At 43.3% G+C, this 21115-nt stretch overlaps 1 protein-coding gene across 8 annotated transcripts in view; it reads left to right on the top strand.

Annotated features, from left to right (window-relative positions):
* Positions 1–21115, top strand: part of ACSL6 (acyl-CoA synthetase long chain family member 6) — a 113678-nt gene that overhangs the window by 35611 nt on the left and 56952 nt on the right. Inside the window, exon 1 of one of the 8 annotated variants that reach the window (XM_030572200.1) lies at positions 6950–7051. The exons of the other annotated variants lie outside the window; for them this stretch is intronic. Within the exon in view, the coding sequence (XP_030428060.1) occupies positions 7043–7051 (9 nt within the window). The 5' untranslated portion in view covers positions 6950–7042. Of the gene's footprint in view, positions 1–6949; positions 7052–21115 lie in introns of those variants that run through there. 8 annotated transcript variants of the gene reach the window in all.

Here is a 21115-nt window from a genome sequence, read left to right as displayed (position 1 = left end):
CCAACTGAGTTACATGAATAATCTCCCAGCCGCTCAAGAACCATCAATAGAGAGGCTCCAGCCAATTCCCCCTAGCTTTCCAGCCTTGAACCCCATAACTGTACCGTCTTGCACTGGTCAGAAGCCTGACCACTGTTAGTTTGCCACTTCATAGGAAAGTGGACATGCACCCAGCCTTTGTTATCTGAGCTAAGATTCCCCATGCACTTGCACCAAAACATGATGTTTTAGGTAAAATATAAAGCATTTATTAACTACAGAAAGACCAATTTTAAGTGATTATAAGTAGCAGGCATACAGATCAAAGTTGGTTACCTACAAAATAAAATCTAAATTCTAACTTCAACAGACTAAGCAAGATTTGAATCAAGTTGTAGCTCACCCTGACACACGGTACAAGCAGATTACAGTTCCTCAATACAGACTGGACACCCTTCCACCCTGGGACCACTCTTCCCCAGTTCAAAGTCCTTTTTCTTCCAGATGTTTTTCCAGTGTTGAGATGAGTGCAGGGAGGGAAAAGGGATCAGGTCAAGTGATGTCACTCTCCCATTCTTATACTTTTTTCCAGCTACTAGAAAGATCATTGCTGTGATGTGTGTTAACATACGCCATGGGGGCAAGACTGCTTCTCAAAGAAGCCTCTGGGATAATAGATTGTGTACTGATGAACTATTAACAACCACCTGGCTGGTGATGGCTACTCCTTTGTGACTGAAAGGCTAGCCATGGGCATCCCCAACCTCACAATATATTTCAGTAACACTCATATAGCAATCCTTCATAACTTCACGTACAATGATAGTACCTACAATTCAACAGGATATTACTGATCAACAGATAATGACTTACAAAATGATACCTCACAAGGTGTGCTTTGTACAAAATATATCCAAATCATATCTCAGTGGTGAATGTGAGGGTTCCAGGGTGCTACTTTGAAGTACAGAGTGTCCCAGAGGGACAAGCCATTAATCAGTCAAGATACAATTTACTATTTGCCCAAATTTGATACCTAAAGCGAAGGTTAATCAGATAACAATATGGATGTGTTGGTGGGCTCTAGGTGAGCATGCATGCAAAAAGGAACTTTTTTTTTTCCACACCACATTTTAATCACCCTCTTCCTACAAGGGAAATTAATTCTGCTTCTCCTATTACATTTTGCCCACTGCTGGTGAATAAGATTTGCATACACTAAATGACTACATTAGGCTAACCAGATAGCAAGTGTTAAAAATCAGGACAGGAGGTAGGGGGCAATAGGTGCCTATGTGAGAAAAAGACCCAAAATTTGAGACATCTGGTCACCCTAGCCTACATAGAGAATTGTATGCCAGTTGATAACTGGCAGTGAGCAGGAAACTAAGGGCTTGGCTACACTTGGAGGTGTGCAGCGCTGGGAGTTACAGCTGTATAGGGACAGCGCTGCAGTGTGGCCACATTTGCAGCATTTGGGAGTGGTGCATTGTGGGCAGCTATCCCACAGAGCACCTCGTCCCATTTTGGCGTTGTGGGAAGGGGACGGAAGGGTGTGGGTCATTCCACTTCCTGTCCCTACGCCCCGTGGTGCAACGCTTCACATCCCATCAGTCACTATTTTTCTATCCACATTTGGCGCCATCGTGAGTCTCCCAACGGTTTCTGTGCAGCACAATTTCTGTGGGAAATGGAGCCTGAGCTGCTGAGGACTTTGCTGATGAGTGTCTCCAGCACATCACGGTTGGCAGTTGAGCTATTCCTTCAGCTCCAAAGGGACAGTGAGGAGTCCGACGATGATATCGAGTCGCCTGACACGTGTGACACTAAACTGCTTGTGGCAGTAACGGAAATGCTCAGTACTGTGGAACGCCGCTTTTGGGCTCGGGAAACAAGCACTGAGTGGTGGGATCACATCGTCATGGAAGTCTGGGATGACGAGCAGTGGCTGCAGAACTTTCGGATGAGAAAAGCTACTTTCACGGGACTATGTGAGGAGCTCGCCCCCACCCTGCGGCGCAAGGACACGAGATTGAGAGCTGCCCTGCCAGTGGAGAAGCAGGTGGCTATTGCAATCTGGAAGCTGGCAACTCCAGACAGCTACTGATTGGTTGGGAACCAGTTTGGAGTGGGAAAGTCGACCGTTGGAATCGTGTTGATGCAAGTTTGCAGGGCCATTAATCGCATCCTGCTAAGAAGAACATGACTCTGGGGAACGTGATGGACATTCTGGATGGGTTTGCACAAATGGGTTTCCCTAACTGTGGAGGGGCGATAGATGGGACACATATTCCTATTCCTACCCCACCTAGTATCCGAGTACATTAATCGGAAGGGGTATTTCTCTATGGTTCTCCAGGTGCTTGTGGATCACCATGGGCATTTCATTGACATTTACACAGGCTGGCCTGGAAAGGTGCATGATGCATGCATCTTTCGGAACATTGGCCTGTTCAGGAAGCTGCAGGCTGGGACTTTTTTCCCAGACTGGAAGATCACAGTAGGGGACATTGAAATGCCCATTGTGATCCTCGGAGACCCTGCTTACCTGTTAATGCCTTGGCTCATGAAACCGTACACAGGGAAGCTTGACAGGAGCAAGGACCGGTTCAACTACAGGCTGAGCTGGTGCCGAATGACTGTGGAGTGTGCTTTTGGCTGTTTAGAGGGCCGCTGGAGAGCTCTTTATGGGAAGCTAGACTTGGGGGAAAGCAGCATCCCTGCTGTTATATCCGCGTGTTGTACCCTCCATAATAGTTGAATGTTTCACCATTCCCTTCACAGTCAGGAATGGACCTTCGAAGTTCAACACCTGGAGGCTGAATTTGCACAGCCAGAGAGCAGGGCTACTAGAGAGGCCCAGCACAGGGCTACAAGGATCAGGGATGCCTTGAGGGAGGAATTTGAGGCTGAAAGCCAACAGTAATGTTTGGTGCCTTGCACGGGAGTGAAGTGCAGTGGTTACAATGATTTGTAGTGCCTGTTTTTTCCTTGGGGTACGGTATCTTTCACTTTCTGCAATAATAAAAACTGTTTTAAAAGCCAAGAAATCTTTTATTGAAAAGAAAGTAAGTAAAGGGGTAGGGTGTTGAACTGTACAGTCAGAGGTTTGAATATGTCCTGCCTGGAGTGCTGTGCAATGACTGCTGCACTTCAGGATGAAAATGCTGCATGGTGATGGGGCAGAGGGTAGAGTCGTAGTTCTCAGGGCTGGTAGGTGAACGTACAGGTTGTGGGGGTAGCTGGTGGTGGTAAGAACCTGGATGCTGGAGAAGGGGGTTTTGAGCTGACATTGGGGCACAAGGGAGAGAGCTGGGGGGGGGGACGCGCACTGTAGTGCTCTGCCTGCGTGGCTACAAGTGACTGGATACAGTCCATTTGGCACAACAGGAGGCTTATCAGCTGCTTGGTGCTTTTCTTCTTAGCCAATTCCTTTCTCCTGCTTTCTCTTTCCCTCCAGTCCTGCATTTTTTCTTTCCAGTCCTGCAGCTTCTTATTCTCTCTGGCAGACTGATTCATGACTGCTTTCACCGTATCTTCTTTGCTTTTTCGTGGCTTTCTCCTCAGGTTTTGTAGCTTTTCAGCAGTCTCAGATACGGCCAGTCGATTAGTAGTCAAGGACACTGTTGTTAGAAAAAAGACAAAAACTGAAACATTTAACAGAGAGGCAGCATTGTATATAATCACAGTGAAGGAGTTTACAGTCTCATTTTAGCATACTTTCCACATACCAAACAGAGCACAGAGAGCCCACAGCAGCGAAGACATGGTGAGTAAGGGGGAATGAGTGCAGGAGTTAATTAATCCTGGAAGCCATCTCATTGTCGCAGCTCACCTGGGAAGGGGAACTGATTGGTTCAGGGCTGCACTGGGGTTTCATTGCGTTGGGGAAAGCAGAGAGCTGCAGGGGGACCTGCACTGAACACTATCCCTACATTTTCCACAGGAGTTAATCCTGGAAGATATCTCACTGCTGTGGATTACCTGGGAAGCAAGATGGGTCATCTACAGCAATGCAGATTCCGCCCTGGCCCCTATGCAGCTTGCCTGTGTGCAGCAATGGTCCCCCCACCCCTCGCGGCACAGGGCTGCGAACATGTTAGCCTGACTGGGACAAGGACCACAGTGGCTTTCCCTATAAACTTGCACAAGCGCATTGCCCACACTCTGGCAGAAACTTTTGAAGAGATTACCGAGGCCGATTACTGCGATGTGATAGACCACATCAATGGGCTATTCCACATCTAGGCATGCATGCATGCAGCCATAACCCCCCCCCCCCGAAACATTTCCATCCTGAAAATAAAAGCTGCTTACTGGGAACCCGCTCCTCTGCTTCTTCTTCACCAACAAGTTCCAGCTGCTGCGACTGGCTAGCTTCCTCCTTGCTTGAGAAGAGCTCCTGGCTGCATGCCTCCTGGGACTCTGGCGTGTCTCCCCCCACCCCAGTACTCTCTCACTCTCGGTTTCCTCCCTCTCCCTGCTCTGAACTGTCCCTCGTGGTCCTCGGATTGGCAGTGAGGTCACCCCCAAGTATCGCGTCTAGCTCCCTGTAAAAACGGCAGGTCGTGGGGGCAGCACCTGAGTGGCGGTTTCCCTTGCGGGCTTTGCAGTAGGCACTCCGCAGCTCCTTTACTTTAACCCTGCACTGCACCACGTCCCAGTCATGGCCCCTTTCCATCATGGCCTTTGATATCTGCCCATAGGTATCGTAATTCCTACGGCTGGAGCGCAGCTGTGACTGCACAGCTTCCTCACCAAAAACACTGAGGTCCATCAACTCGCCATTGGGGCTCGTTTGGAGCATGGAGGCATGGTCACTGATTGATTGCACTCCACAGCTGGCTGAGCAAACAGGAAGGGGATTTTTAAAATTCCTGGGGCATTTAAAGGGCGGGTCACCTGAGGCCAGGGCAGTAGAGTGCGAACTGATGAGCAGAGTGGCTGAACAGGTATTCTGGGATACCTCCTAATACCCTGGAGGCCAATTACAATGCTTTTGGTGGCCACACTTGCGGAGCAGTGCTGCATTACCAGCGCTGCAATCGTTATACCCCAAGCAGACCAGGTGTACAGCCAACGCTGCAGCCAGGGAGTTGCAGCGCTGGATGTGCCTTGCAGGTGTGGACGGTTACTAAGTTGCAGCACTGTAAATCTACCACCAGCGCTGCAACTCTCCAGTGTAGCCAAGCCCTCAATGATGCATCTATCCCTTAGTGGCTACATTGCTTGTTGGTATCCTAAGAGTTTTGCTACTGTGTATTACAATTGACGTCTAAGTGTTGCCATAGATTTCCTCCTCCATAATAATGGCATTACAAATGGTTCTGTGCCTATTGGAAAGTATGGTAGTGTCATTAACTTAACTGCTAGGATTTTGCATAAATCAAAACAAAGGATGAGATTGCATCAGTTTTCAATTAGCTGCAAATAAAAATGTGGCATTTTGGATGCTCTGATGCCTCCCCATTTATTTCATATTAATTTTAATTAGAGGTGAGCCAAGGAGAACATGTTCAGATTCTGATTACTCTAGGTTTCAGGTATTATATCTGAGGCCAAATCAGAGCTGGGGTTCAGGTCCAGTTTTGATAGCTCTGAAATCTCACAAGTTATTGGCTGAAAGTGGTGGGCATACCAGGAGATCAGCTATTCTCAGAGTTTTTGCCAGTTAGGGCTAAAATCTTATGAGTGACTGGCCTGGTTAGACTTGAGCTGCATCCAAACCAGAATTGCAAAACTCTTCTAGTTGAGATCTGAATCAATCTAAATCCACAGAAGCGGTTTCTGAACTGATTGACATTTAGTTCCCCCTACCTGAAATTGGTTAGAGAGGTTCACAGTCAAAGTCTATTTTGGACTATCTCTAATTTTTTAATTACAGCAATTATTATGAATTCATAGGCTGTAATCTCCTAAGGTCCAGGTTCCTTCATCTGAGTTATTGTAAGTCAACAGTAGCTGAACAGCATTTAATGACACTAGTTGTTGTTAGAATTGCTTTCCCACTCAGTGCTTTCAACAAGCATGTACAACTATATTGTGCTGGCTATAGACAAAATTTACAAATGTTTACTGTCAGTATTGCTACACAGTAACTCTTTCTGCTGTTATGAGTCTCAGAGAAAATAATATCAATTATAAGCAATGATAAGTCTTCAAATATACAGTGAATACTTTTTAACAGAATTTTTATACACTAGTTCAGCAGTGGAAATACACTCTGTCTTTATAGAAATGCTTTCAGAATTATGCCATTTTAAGATTTGGAAAAAGGACCCAGTGGTATCTGATATGATTATTTCCCCAGTGTGGTCTCTATTAATTGCTGTTCCTGAGAGCAGTGAGGCTTTAATACCAAATGACTAGCCTGTTGGGTCCCTGAGAAATATTTGAGTAAGTCAAATATTGCAAGAGATTTATCTTAGTCAGACTCTAAAAACAACTTTCTCCCATTTGTTTTCTCATTATATAACACCAAGGTAATGATCTTGTCCACAGTATCAGACACACTCAAATACCTGCTATAATTTAGAGTGAGGAATTTGTGAACTTCCCTTTAAAGGGTCATATAAATAACAATTCAACTACAACAAAGTTAATAACGCACATTTCCATGGTTATGTCCTGCATATGGGGGGCAGGGTTGTGCGTGGCTAGGTAAATAACACTCCACTCCCCTGCCTAAAGATTCAGGATCTGCTGCAAAGCCCAGTGAAGTCTTTTAATTGATTTCATTGGGCTTTGAATCAGATCATGAGGGGTTAGCACAGTGCTGTCTCAAGGGAGCTGTGGTTTTGAGAGGGGTCTCATGACTCCTGCATCTAGCAAGAACTGGAAGTAGAAAGGCGTTGATCCAGTTGGTCTCTCAGAGAGGGTGGAGCTTGCATTGTGTTTTTGAATCCTGGCAGCTGGTTTGGAATGACTTCCCCATCTTGGAGGAGGTTGCCTATCATTGCAGTGCTGCACTCTTAGCTGCTGCTCCTGGAAGGGAAGGAAAGGTTAGAAACAGACAGTCTTGAATCAAAGGGTGTGTTCGCATGAGAATCTTAGAATTCCCCACATGGACCAAGTAAGTAACTAAACTTTGATTCAGTGCTTGGGCAGAGAAAGCCCCCCTTATCATATACTCAAACTAGGGAAAGTCTGCACTTGAATGGCTCAGATGCTGCTTTGCAAAAAAAACCTTAGAAACCTCATTGGAGGCAAGAAATTTAGTAAACTGTTAGCGAAAGATAGTAAATAAAAAGGCTTTTCTCTTTTTTGTAATATGTAAACTTTTTTTACCAGAAAAACCTGTGTTAATCCCTAGGAGATGATGTGGAGTTTTTTGTACTAAACACAGGATTGTGCTTGTTGTTCACAAATACTGGGGCCAGGGTGTTAAAAAAAAACAATAACCGGATAACTAGACATCTCCTGTTGACTGTCAAATGTTATACCGTCTAATGGAAATCATTTGAATTTCAATGATATACAGTATATTTGATTTTTAAATACCCGGTTTTTGTCCTGAAGGAAAAAGATAGTTTAATTAATACCTGTTGCAATGCTGGAAGATCTGAGTACTTTAGACTAACTAGTAACTTTAATTTGCACTAGTTTAAGTGCAAAGAAATATACATGCAGGAAGACTTTACTTCTATTTGGACCGGGGGCAGGGCAGGGCAGGGAGGGCGAGCTGAAATTATCACAAATTCTGCTGCTTGCACACTGGTGTGATTCTGCTGAGGTCAGTAGAGTTGCAAACTCTACAGTGTTACTCAGCAATGTAGCCACAAGCCCAAATAATAATTTGTGGGTTTATGAGATTGGGGCAATCAATATTTAGCAAAGAGGTATTAAGATGCAGCTTTAAAGGCTCAAAAAGCTTGTACTGTAGAATAATTTTTTCATTGAGTGACATACCTCTGTATCTCACCCTTTAGACTGAGATGTTTCGGGTCCAGTAAGCTTTGTTTCCCCATCTTTGTCAATTCAAATACTAATGAAAAAACGGTATTGTTGTCAAAGACACCTTTATGGAGGAGGAATATGTTGCTTCTGCAGCAAATTCTGTATGGCAAGGGGAGTTTGCCCTATTATGACTGAGGAGATAGGAGTGCTAAAGAATCTGGGCAACTGTTGAGAATCTTTAAAGAGTGTAGCCTGAGGGTCATTCTAGCCAATTTAATTGATTAATTGCCATTAACTCATGTGATTAACTCAAAATTAATCATGATTAATTGCAGTTTTAGTTGCACTGTTGAACAATAGACTACCAATTAAAATTTATTAAATATTTTTGGATGTTTTTCTATATTTTCAAATATATTGATTTCAATTACAATACAGAATACAAAGTGTACAGTTCTCACTTTATATTTTTTTACAAATATTTACACTGTAAAAATTATAAACAAAAGAAATAGTATTTTCCTATTCCCCTCATACAGGTACCATAGTGCAATCTTTGTCCTGAAAGTGCAATTTACAAATGTAGATGCGGGGGGGAGTGTGTGTGTGTGTGTGTGTGTATAACTGCACTCAAAAACAAAACATTGTAAAACTTTAGAGCATCCGTCCACTCAGTCCTACTTCTTTGCTAAGACAAACAAGTTTGTTTACATTTCCAGGAGATACTGCAGCTTGCTTTTTATTTACAATGTCACCTGAAAGTGAGAACAGGCATTGTAAGGTATTTACGTGCCAGATATGCTAAATAAGTCGTATGCCCCTTCATGCTTCAGCTATCATTCCAGAGGACATGTTTCCATGCTGATGAGGCTCATTTAAAAAAATAATGCATTAATTAAATTTATGACTGAACTCCTTGAGGAGAGAATTGTATGTCTCCTGCTCTGTTTTACCCACATTCTGCCATATATTTCATGTTATTGGCAACCTCGGATAATGACCAAGCACTTGTTGTTTGATTTATGAACACTTTCACTGCAGATTTGACACCACAAAGAAGGTACCAATTTGATATTTCTACAGATAACTACAGCATTCGACTCAAGGTTTAAGAATCTGAAGTGCCCTCCAAAATCTGAGAGGGATGAGGTGTGGAGCATGTTTTCAGGAATCTTAAAAGAGCAACACTCTGATGCAGAAACTACAGAACCTGAACCACCAAAAAAGAAAATCAACCTTCTGCTTTTGGCATCTGACTCAAATGATGAAAGAGAACATGCATCGGTCTGCACTGCTTTGGATTGTTGTTGAGAAGAACCTGTCATCGGCATGGACACATGTCCCCTCGATTGGTGTTTAAATCATGAAGGGACATATGAAACTTTAGAGCATTTAGCATGTAAATATCTTGCAACGTCAGCTACAACTGTGCCGTGCGAATGCCTGTTCTCACTTTCAGGTGACGTAAACAAGAAGCAAACAGCATTATTTCCTGCAAATGTAAATGGGTTGGTTTAAGCAATTGGCTGAACAAGAAGTAGGACTGAGTGGACTTGTAGGCTCTATAATTTTATGTTTTGTTTTTGAATGCAGTTTTTTTTTACATAATTCTACATTTGTAGGTTCAATTTTTATAATAGAGATTGCGCCACAGTACCTGTATTAGGTGAATTGAAAAATATTATTTCTTTTTTTTATAGTGCAAATGTTTGTAATCAACATTAAATATAAAGTGAGCACTGTACATTTTGTATTCCATGTTGTAATTGAAATCAATATATTTGAAAAATGTAGAAAACATAAAAAATATTTAAATGGTATTCTATTATAGTTTAACAGAGCAATTAATCGTGATTAATTTTTTTATTGGGCGATTAATTTTTTTTATTGCTTCACAGTGTTAATCCAAATAAGTGCTTGCTTACATTTGCTAGTTCATAGCTATAACTAACAGTCTTCAGTGCACCTCAGAAAATTTTGTGCTTGGATATAGGTATAATGATGAGAAGTTTTACATGGATGCTAGACATGCAAATTTTAGTCTCCTGAACTCTGTGGGACTTCTGACCTCCAGAACAGGCATTAAATCTATGAAGTAATTATAGGAATATTGTCATTGTGTAACCAAATTGGACATTCAGTGAAGTTTAAATTGCATCATAGACATACCATGGGACTGATTCTGCTCTCACACTGGAGTTACACCCATGAACTCCATTGACTTCACTGGAGTTACAGTTTATACCAGTGTAAGATCAATCAGTCTCCTTGAATGATATACCTAAATATAAACTAATAGTGCAGTTATAGTCTACATTTTGATTAATGATATATGTAAACTAGAAGACATATCCTCTGGTCTGGCCAATCTATGCTCATTACAAAATTGGAAATAGCTTTACACTATCTTTGTAGCCTCCAGGTGTGAGGTGGGGGAGCAATATTTGGTGGTCCAGAACCACAGTGTAAACTAGAGGAGTATATGGGTTGCTCTAAATTATGCCAGCTACCTACAGCAACCGAGGGGAGATTCTGTGTGTTGGAGATCACTGTGGTGTAGCATGATGCTATCCAGTTGCAGTATAATTTTATACTTCCAGCACAGTATAAACTATTTCAAAAAAGCTTCAAAAGGGCATACTTGTAGTAGCTTACTTTAAATTAAGCATTGTAGTGATCCACCAACTGATAGCACTGTTAAGTATTACGTTATTGTCCAGCACAGTGTGCGAATCCAGGTCCAGAAAAAAACTCTGGGATATGCCATTTTATAGACTGTATTTGTGACACTGGAAATGAGAATGATAAATTAGAGATTTAAAAATGTGAAGCATATTTGAGTGATTGTCAGAATAATGTTGGCTCATTGATATAGTTTTGCTTTCATGTGGTGCTACTTTACGATATGCTTACTGGAATTTTTTAGCTGTAATTGATCTGTTAAAGATGGTAATAGGGCATCTCTTATACAGTTAGTTGCACAGAATGGTTTAGAGGATTAAGCTAAGGTGTTCTTATCACCAGTGAAAATAGTGAATATGTTCAAAGTTACATGAATGGATAATCCCTTTTATAGTTCTTATAAGGGCGATATTTCCCTGCCCTATTCAACACCTTTTTCATGTCCTGAGTTCAAGTACAGAACATCTGGAATATTAGAATAAGCGAAGTGAGTATTAGTTATTACGAGAGCCTGGCAGGTAATTCAAGCCACCAAACCATCTATAGATGGAGAGTAAATGTACACTACTGAAGAAGGCATCTTCACTCTAAACCAGTACATGCTCCAGAGACTTGAGACATTATGCTCAGTTCTGGCCACCTCAGGACATCTGATCTATATTTATTCCCTCCTGATAGTTAACTAGCCTTTTCTCTGGTCCATTTCTCTTCTCTTCTTACTTGCACATATTTTTACTCTTTCCCCCCCACCCCTTCCGTGCTTCCTTTCTCCTGCCTCATTGCTCCCTTCATAAGAATAATTTAAAAATCAAGTGAAAACGTCAAAGCTTCAACTTCAATATAAAATAAATTGTAAACATCAAAGTTTTCATATTAGTAGAGTCTTGCATACCTGAATGGTGAAGGCAAGGTAGACAGAGTTCACTGAATGCCAGTAAGGTATTTATTGCAGTAGGCACACACCAGAAAACTTTCATTTACTATAGGCAGTGTTCCCTCTAATTTTTTATGTCCGTGTGCAGAATGAATTTTATGTGCACCAATATGGAGGTAATGTGTGACACAGCACCTCCATGTTGGTGCACATAACAACATTCATGTGGTGGGGATGGGGTCGAGGTGTTTGGAGTGTGGGAGGGGGTGAGGGCTCTGGGGTGGGGCCAGGAATAAGGGGTTTGGGGAGGGGGCTCAGGGCTGGCGCAGAGGGTGAGAGGGATGCAGGCTCTGGGGTGTGGCCAGGGAAGAGGGATTTGGGGGTGCAGGCTGTCCCAGGGCTGCAGCGGGAAGAGAGGTCTCCCCCCAGCCCTCTCTCACCACAGCAGCTTGGGGACAGGGGAGAGGTGCTTCCCCCGGTGGCAGCTCCGGATGGGCTGAGGGAGGGGCTCCTCTCTGGCAGCTCCAGTAGGCCTGGGCCAGGCTGGGAGAGGGGCTCCTCTCCCCCAGCAGCAGGAAGTCTGGGGCAGGTCCGCACTGTGGGAGAGGCATCTCTCCCCACTGCAGCCCGGAGCCCCTGCATGGGGCTTAGTGGGCAGCTGTACAGCTTAGAGGGAACTTACTGTCAGTGGTTTATATGACAGGAATTTGTTCCATGAACGTATGCCAATTGCAGGCAATGGAATAGGGAACAAAATAGAATCACAGAGGAGTGATTCGAACAGCATCAATTTGATCTTGTTGTGAGAGCAAGGTAACTTGTTGAGGGAGCATGGTGCCTTTCACAAGGACAAGGACACATGAGAGATTAGAGTTCTGTTTGTCCTGGTTGTATGAGCAAAAGTGGAAGAGCTTCCACAGAAGATACATTACCCATCTCTCTCTCACTCACACACACATATACATACATATATATTCTTCTTGCTGTGCTCAGCCCAGAGCAACCAATGCCTTTCCCATATGTCCAGATGCTGCTGCTGTCCGAGTTATTTCAACATTGTAAGTGTGGGCTATGTTCCAAAAGCAGGGCTGCTTACCCAAACGTAGTAAAGGACAGGGTCATTGCCAAGCCACTTTTGGATGCAATATCAAGATTGACTGTTGCAAGAGACAAGCCAGATAAGATCTGCAGCACAATAATACTAAAATCATATGTAATCAGAAATAGGGACCAATGACTGAGTTAGCCAAGAAACTATAGATTCTGAATATGAGAAACAGAGAAATTTTTTATCCTCATTAGTGAGGATGGGAAAGAAATGTGATTTCAAATTACACACCTAAAATCTCCATTCAAATCATGGTTTTTAAACCATGAAAACATGTAAGTTTAACCAGGAAAATATTATGCAACACTCCCCGTAAAATTTTACTTACTGCATCTGCAGGTTAGTGTATGCAAGAATTCCAGCAATCCTGCCATTGAATTGTTCGGATGGCTGAGTTGATTCATGTGTTGGAATGTTCAGTGTGCAGGTCTAATTTCCCATTTGTTTTTGTGTTATTTCCATCAATATGGAATCCTCCATGATGCTTTGCAGCGTATTTTAGACTGAGTTACTACTAATAATAACATAGTTATAACTCCTTTCATCACGAAGGATTTGAAAATCTTTGCAAACTTCACAAAGACAGGAATCGCTAAACTTGCCCCTGGAAATATAGTCCTTTCTGAGGAGGAATACAGGAGCTGTTTAACAGCGCTCATTCGCATGATGCAAGTGTTTCAGTCACGAGGTGAAGGGGGACTGTCTGTCCTCCACTCAAGCCTACTTCTTGAATGTAATATATGTAAAGTACCTTTTGTCAAAGTACCTAGGCATTTATTTTAGCTATATGAAACTACAGAGGAAACTTTCAGGTAAGCAGAAAATAATTGCCCAAGTGGGAATTTAGGAGGACACTGGGGTTATGCTGGGTCATCGGATCTTGAATGACCACCAGTAATCAAGAATCCTACATGTACCTAATACATAAAATGATTTTAATATTTGGATTTTCCCTGGAGTATTTACTGTAGCAGATGGAATGAGTCCAACTGAAAATAATTTCCCGTAGGAGTCATGTGGAAACCTTGCCTATTGCTGAATATTTTATAATGTATTATTCATCAGCGGATGCTGCTAATGACATTCTGCTTACTGTATTTGCAATCTCATGGACCTCTTAAAATTGCTCTTATGTAATGGGAATGTATTATATGCAAGAATAAATAACGCCATACAGGTCAAATTTTAAATGAAAACACCATACTCTTTTGGAAGGTCAAGGACACAGCTTCGAGTTTTCTAAAACCAATCAACAACTTACAAAATCTAGACATTTCACACAATTTACACCATGCTAACATGTAACAAAGAGCCCAGCGTAACAGTTCAGTCTTCTAAGGATGCAGTTGGTTTTCGTTCAGCTGCAGTCATTAGACTCAACAGAGGGCTGTTTGCGAAATTTAATGGCCTGTGATATGCAGGTCACACTGGACGATCTGATGGTTCCTTCTGGCCTTAAAGTGCATTACTAGGCTACAAAGCAATCATGTCTGCAGTAATAATCCACTCTCTTGAGACCTGTCTGAAGGGGCAGTTAGGCTCTCTACGTCCTGTACAGCACGCCAGAAGTGCTACCCATCCCTTAACCTACAAGCCTCTGTCCTGTGCTACGGGAGGCTTCACCCTTCGCTTCCAAGTCAAGACTTGCCCTTATTGTTACCTTAACCAAAACAAGGTCTAGTGCCCCAGTACACCCTGCTCCTGGTGGTGATCCCAATGCTGAAGTTCAACCTGATCACTAATTCCTCCCTTAGATGTCTCTCAAGGAATGGTTTCTGATGTTAGGTGCAAACATTAAAAGCAATGGCTGCAGCTGAGAAAGCTTGACCTCTCCTACTGCATAGGTTGCAAAGCTCTCCTCCATTTCTCCACCTCTTTAACACCTTTTCTAGTTTGTTGTCCAGTGCTTGCTTGCATAGGTGGTTACAGCATTGGGAGGGTTGTTTCAAAATTACAGGGACCACAGACAGTTTAATCAGAAAGCGAGTCAGATTCACTTCTTAGTTAAACTGGCACAAATTTGCAAACTTGGCCAAATACATTTATTAAGACTGACTGCTCTTCTGTAAGCATCGGAAAATTTAAGTAACACAGTTGTGCAACGCGATCTCTACTCCTTAAGAATTGCTTAGCAATGAGCTCCCCTTTCTTTGTGGTCAGTTAGTGAAAACCTGCTGATTTACACATTGATTTTAAAACCATGGCTGATATGGTGTTGAAGAAATACTGCTTGAGATAAAGGGACAATCAACACTTTAGGATGTAACCTTAGCCTGTTGCTCCACTTTGTTAACTGATCCAGCACGTGCTGTCTAAATTGGATCTAAATTGCCAGAATAATGTAATTAGACACTATGTTAAATAATCAGAACTCTGTAAAGGTGGCCAGAGGCCTGGGATACATTCCTAGATAGGAGCAAAGAATCCTGTGGCACCTTATAGACTAACAGACGTTTTGGAGCATGAGCTTTCGTGGGTGAATACCCACTTCCTCAGATGCATGAGGAAGTGGGTATTCACCCACGAAAGCTCATGCTCCAAACGTCTGTTAGTCTATAAGGTGCCACAGGATTCTTTGCTGCTTTTACAGATCCAGACTAACACGGCTACCCTCTGATACTTGATTCCTAGATAGGAAGATATTTCCAAATGGAAACACAGGGTAAATGTTTAATTATTGTCGCAGAACCTAAAGGCCCCAATCTGGGATCTGAAAATAACTTGGTTTTAGTATTTTTTCATGAAGGATTATTTTTATTAAATACACTCAGGGCCTATTGACAAACCCCTTATACATAGGAGGAGCTCTCCCTAAATATTTGTATACTCGCTCCATTGTCCTCCAAGTCAGCTCTGCTCTGATGCCTATAAAACACTAGACAATGGCTGGGCTTTGGGCTGACAAGACCGTTTATTTCACCGAATATAATTTGTTTCGTCATCCTGTCTTCCCTACCCTCATCCTGCTTGGTTTGTTTTCTCTCGCTGTACGTTAAGGCTGCAAGCTCTTTCTTTGGGACAGGGTCTAGCTATTTATTATATTGTAGCTTTCAGCACACGTACTATTAAAAATTACTTACTAAAAGCTGCTAAATATGTTCTCTAGAGCATATTTGGCACGAAGTGACAAAACTTGAGAGAATGAGCCTGACCTTGAATACATCATGTGCAATGACTTTCAGGAAGAAACACCATATCGTTTTCTATTAATTTCAGTGCATATATTGTTTGTTAAATACTTGTGCTCCCTCTGCTCCCACGGGAACATAAAAGATTTCTCTCTTAAAGCCCAACTGCTGGTGTCCCTTTAAATTGCCAGAGCACAATTTAAGGCTACATCATTAACCATTTATATCTTCTCCCTCCCAACTAATTTACTCGAGGTATTTTCCCCTCATAGTTTCAAAGCTAAGGGGGGTTCCCTTGTGAGCTTGCTTGCCTCAGTAAATATGAAGCAGTTATTTAAAACACAGGCTGTGCCTTCTTGTATATTCAACACACAAACAAATCTCTCTCACACCAGTGCAGCTCCATCAACTGGTTGTCACCCTGTGAGAGAGGAATCAGGCCCGGATTTCTGGAGGCAAGCAAGCCATTGGTTATGGGATGGGAGATATGGCCTTTGTACTGATGATCACAGCTTTGTACATAAAAGAAAAAAGCAAGGAGATTCGTCAATGCTAATGTGCAGCAGAACCACAGGGCCTGATCCTCAGCTGCTATAAGTAGGCATTACACCATTGAAGGCAATGAAAATGCACTGATGTACACCCACTGAAGATCTATCCCTCTAGCTGCTGGCAGATAGGGTCCTGAGACTCCTGACCTGAGCTGCACTGGTAGGGTGCTTCATCTGTACAGGACAGGAAGCAGGACATGCCCCCTGTGTCACATAAGGCACAGCTCCTGGTGGGTTCCCTGCACCTAAGGATTTTGAGGGACTGAGGTCAGAGCCTCAGAGGGTTCTCCAAAATAAATTGCTGAGGAGTGGAATGAAGTGGGAGCAGCAGCCTTGGGGGTTATTCCAGCCTTGAGACAGCAGTAGCAACCATGCAGCAGCTCTTCCACATTTACTACCTGTCATACCTGCCTTCATAGTCTCTATACACGAGGCTATCACTCTGTGTACCACTTGACACTTCCAACAGAATTTGTATTCAGAAAGATCCCAATTCAATGACTTGTCTCTGTTTTTGGGTATGAATGAGCCCCACTGCACTGATCCACTGAGGATGGAGATAATATGCCCCTTCATATTGCCAAAGACAAAACAATTCCTGAATTTGAAAGGGAGTGATCTGAGGGCTGCTAAGTGTCATTTGCTATTACTGTGACAGGTCATGTGACTTGACAACTCTCCTGACTCCCTATATCTCCTTACAGAAGGAACCAGATAAGTTGAGGGTCTCTTTTCCCCTCTCTTTCCTTTGATTTTAGTGTTGAAGAAATATCAGTTTTAAAAAAAACAACTCTATTGCTGGAGTCTGTAGAGGCCAGACCTACAACATGTGGCAATTGCCAAGGTAGGTCAATGCCTAACAACTTTGACAGCATCCCTTTAAGTAGCTAAGGATCTACACCTAAAGGATTTTTCTTCTCATTTTTTCTTGTCTCCCCTCCCCATCTGTACTCCAGGGAAAATATTCAGCCCCTCTAGTAATAGAGAATTACATAATTATGTAGGATACTCTGGTCCAGGACTGGGCCAATGAGTGAGCATTTGCTCTGGAAGAGGTGGTTCTTCCTCAGCAGGGGAAGAGTTCTAATCACTCTGCAGCAGGGTCATACCCGCACTGGTGCCAGCACAGGACACAAGGGAGGTATCTTGGCCTTCCCCGGTTCAGGGACTGCACAGATGTAGCAGCCTTTGGAGCAGGCTAGGGCAGTCCTAGGAGCTTCTCTATGTTGAGCCCCTGCTTCACTGACCCTTGTGGAGCTTACTGGGGTTCAGAACTGCCAAGTTGTGAGAATGCTCCAGGCATATGTCTTGCACCCTCTGCCTTCATTGGTTCATTTCTGCTCCTCACCTGAACGCCCCTTGCAGCTGGGAGTGCTGCAGAAGGAGAGCAGAGATAGCCGTGCGAGCACAGCACATGGCCGTTGGGCTTCCCAGGGGGACATAGGCCTGCCCTGTAGCCCCTTTGAGGCAGGGGGTCCTAGCACAGTGATGAAATGATGCCCTTCTGGCCTGATTCTCCTCTTATGGTGTAAATGAGGAGTAACTTCATTGAAATCAGTCGTGTAAAACTGAGGGAAGTCAGATCCAGTCATCTTTGCTAGAATTGTACTGGCCAGTCCACATAATAGCACGTTCCCTCAGCAGCTAAAACCTATTACACTGTGATCAGTTACGCAGCATAAAGCATCTGTACTTGATCTGTCTCCTACTGTTAAGAATTGAAACGTAAAGAGCTGAGTCCTAGGAGCCAGTTGCAGTGTACATATACTGCATATTTTTGAGCACTATCTACTGGTACATTATCATGATATAGCCATTTACATGTCTATGGCTCTGTCTTAGGTTTCTTCTCCTTAACCCAGTTCTTCTGTAACTCTAAAGAAGACAGTGGACTTAAAGGTGGCCTCGTGGCCAGCTGAGGATCCCTCCTGCATAGCAGTTCCTCCATTAGCATAGAATCAGCACTTGCATCTGCCGCTTATATTCACATGAATAATCCCATTGACTTCACTGGCACTGCTCACTTGTGTAAAAGCTGCAGGATCAGGCCCCAGGCGGTACGAGCCATGTGAAATTTACATACAAGCAGGCTGCTCTGTTGCTGTCTGCAAAGAGTATACTCATAGGAGCCCAAAGTTGACATATAATATGGTCAGGGACACAGTGGGAGCACTTGGCTGTAAACATCCAGCAGTAAGTTAAAGAAAGGCCTGATAAAGATCAAATAACTCAACAGATCACTAAAGAAAATGTCTTCACCACCACCACCACCACCACCCTCCAGGAAACAAGTAAACCTCAGACTTAGCACATATGTGGCACTTTACATCTTCAAAAAATAATTAATTAGATATATTTAAATGGACTAATTAAACTAGGGATGGCAACACAGACAGGCCTAGTCACAACAACACATGTAAATACATGGGAATGGAATGGATAATTGTCAGCAGCCAGACCAGAAGGTATTATGTGCCATAGAGGCATTGCTGGAAGTGCCGTCTTTCAGATAAGATGTAAACTCTAGGAGCCTGATTCCACCTCCTACTGGTGCAGAGATATGGGACTAAGGGGAGGCATCTTATCCTTGCACTTACCCTGTCAGAGAGTAGTTGCCTTAGCATCATGGGCTTTGCAGCAGCCAAGGAATAGCCAAGCTACAGAAATGCCCTGGCCATGGCTCCATCCACCCTGGAACTCCTCCTGCACTAGGGTTGCCTACATTGATGAACTATTTCAGGGGGAAAGATGTTCTGTGGCTGTTTTGCAGCCACTTTGACAGCATAGTTGGTGTAGAGTGGCCATGGGACACTGATAAATCAGACACTAGATCCAGGGCTGGCTCCAGCTTTTTTGCCGCTCCAAGCAGTGAAGCAGAGCACAAAAAAAAAATGAAAAAATAAAGCCACGATCGGTGGCACTTGGGCGGCAGCTCTACTGCGCCACTTCATTCTTTGGCAGCAAGTCCTTTGCTCCGAGAGGCACTGAGGGACCCGCTGCCAAAGACCTGGACATGCCGCCCCTTTCCATTGGCCTCCCCAAGCACCTGCTTTCTTCGCTGATGCCTGGAGCCGGCCCTGACTATCACAGTATCTTGCATTAAAGTTCTCATGGATCAATCCATAAGACCAGAGACGTTAGTCTTGGCATCCTGGCCAAAACACCAACCTCAGTGAATTCATTCTACTTACCAACCCCTCCCCCCCACCCCCCGGCAGTTTCAGCTGGATGAGGTACACCAGTTCTGAAGGATTGGGTATTGCTGCTGTGTTTTGCTTCAGCAGCCACTGCATTTTAATGGTGGACAATGTGCTCACTAGGCATATTAGTCTATAAACTCCTTTAGGACCAAAGGGATTAAATTAATGCAAAATATTAAAATACAAATACTAGTAAAATGTAACAGGGGAAGTTTGCATCAACCTGTGATAATACTTTAAATTCCTTGAGATCAAAAACCCATTTAGCAGGCACTGTTTCCCACTATTCACAAAGCTTTGTTGAAATCTGCAGCTGGATAAACCTGAACTCATATAAGGGATGCTGGTAGGGATAAGGAAGGATTTTGAAAAAAATTGCCTCCTCTATAGCATCCCCACTATCAAGGGCTTCTGCCTTCACATTGTTCATTCAGCAGGCAGCCATAGTATCCTTTTAGGCTCCTGAGGGCTGATTAATGCCCAAATGGTCAAGGGGGCGTAAAAGTTGCACTTTCACCTGCCAGTGACCTGAAGATTGTACCCCATCCTATCGGACACAGATCAGGCCATGATGAGCCACACTCAGGAAAGAGATCTTGGAGTTATCGTGGATAGTTCTCAGTGTGCAGCGGCAGTCGAAAAAGTGAACAATGGGAGGAACAATTAGGAAAAGGATAGATAATGCCACTACATTAATCTGTGGTATGCCCACACCTTGAGTACTGCATGCAGTTCTTGTCGCCCTATCTCAGAAAAGATATATTAGAATTGGAAAAAGTAGTGAGAAGGCCAACTAAAAATGATTAAGGGTATGGAACAGCTTCTAAATGAGGAGTAGTTAAAAAGACTGGGACTATTCAGCTTAGAAAAAAGATGATTGGGTGGCAGCGGGGGGGAGGATATGATAGAGGTCTATAAAATCCTGAATGGTGTAGAGAAAGAGAATAGAGAAGTCTTATTTATCCCTTCACAGAACACAAGAACCAGGAGTCACCAATGAAATTAATAGGGAGCAGGTTTAAAACAAACAAAAGGAAGTTGTTCTTCACTTAACGCACAGTCAACCTCTGGAACTCATTCACAGGGGATGTTGTGAAGGCCAAAACTATAACCAGATTCAAAAAAGAATTCGACAAGTTCTTGGAGGGTAGGTCTATCAATAGCTATTAGCCAGGATGGTCAGGGTTGCAACTTTATGCTCTGGGTTTCCCTAAACCGCTGACTACCAGAAGCTAAGACTGAACAGGGGATAAATTGCCCTATTCTGTTAATTTTCTCTGAAGCATCTGGCACCAGCCTCTATTAGAAGACAGGATACTGGGCTTGATGGACCATTGGTCTGACCCAATATGACTGTTCTTATGTTAACATTCCTGACCTTCAGGCTTGATTATTGCATCTCATTACACATAGAAATGAAGCCAAAGAGCCTAAAAAGGCTCCCGGTGGTACAAAGCACAATAGCCCATTGGCTGAGCAGCATGGGATGCATAAACACATAACTTTGGTGCTCTGTTCCTTGCACTTGTTCCCCAAAGCATGCGGAGTCCAGTTCAAGGTCTGTCTCTTGATATTCAAAGCTCACTGTTAGATCGGCCCGAGCTGCCTGAGAAATCACTTCTGCCACTGCAGCCAGGACCTCCCATGACAGGAGCTATCTTCCACCCAAACAATGAAAGTATTGACCAATCAGAGGA

This window comes from Gopherus evgoodei, chromosome 8, assembly GCF_007399415.2.
Source record: "Gopherus evgoodei ecotype Sinaloan lineage chromosome 8, rGopEvg1_v1.p, whole genome shotgun sequence".
Classification (NCBI taxonomy): Eukaryota; Metazoa; Chordata; order Testudines; family Testudinidae; genus Gopherus; species Gopherus evgoodei.
Note: the sequence above shows the minus strand (reverse complement) of the source record. Positions and strands in the feature narration are given on the sequence as shown.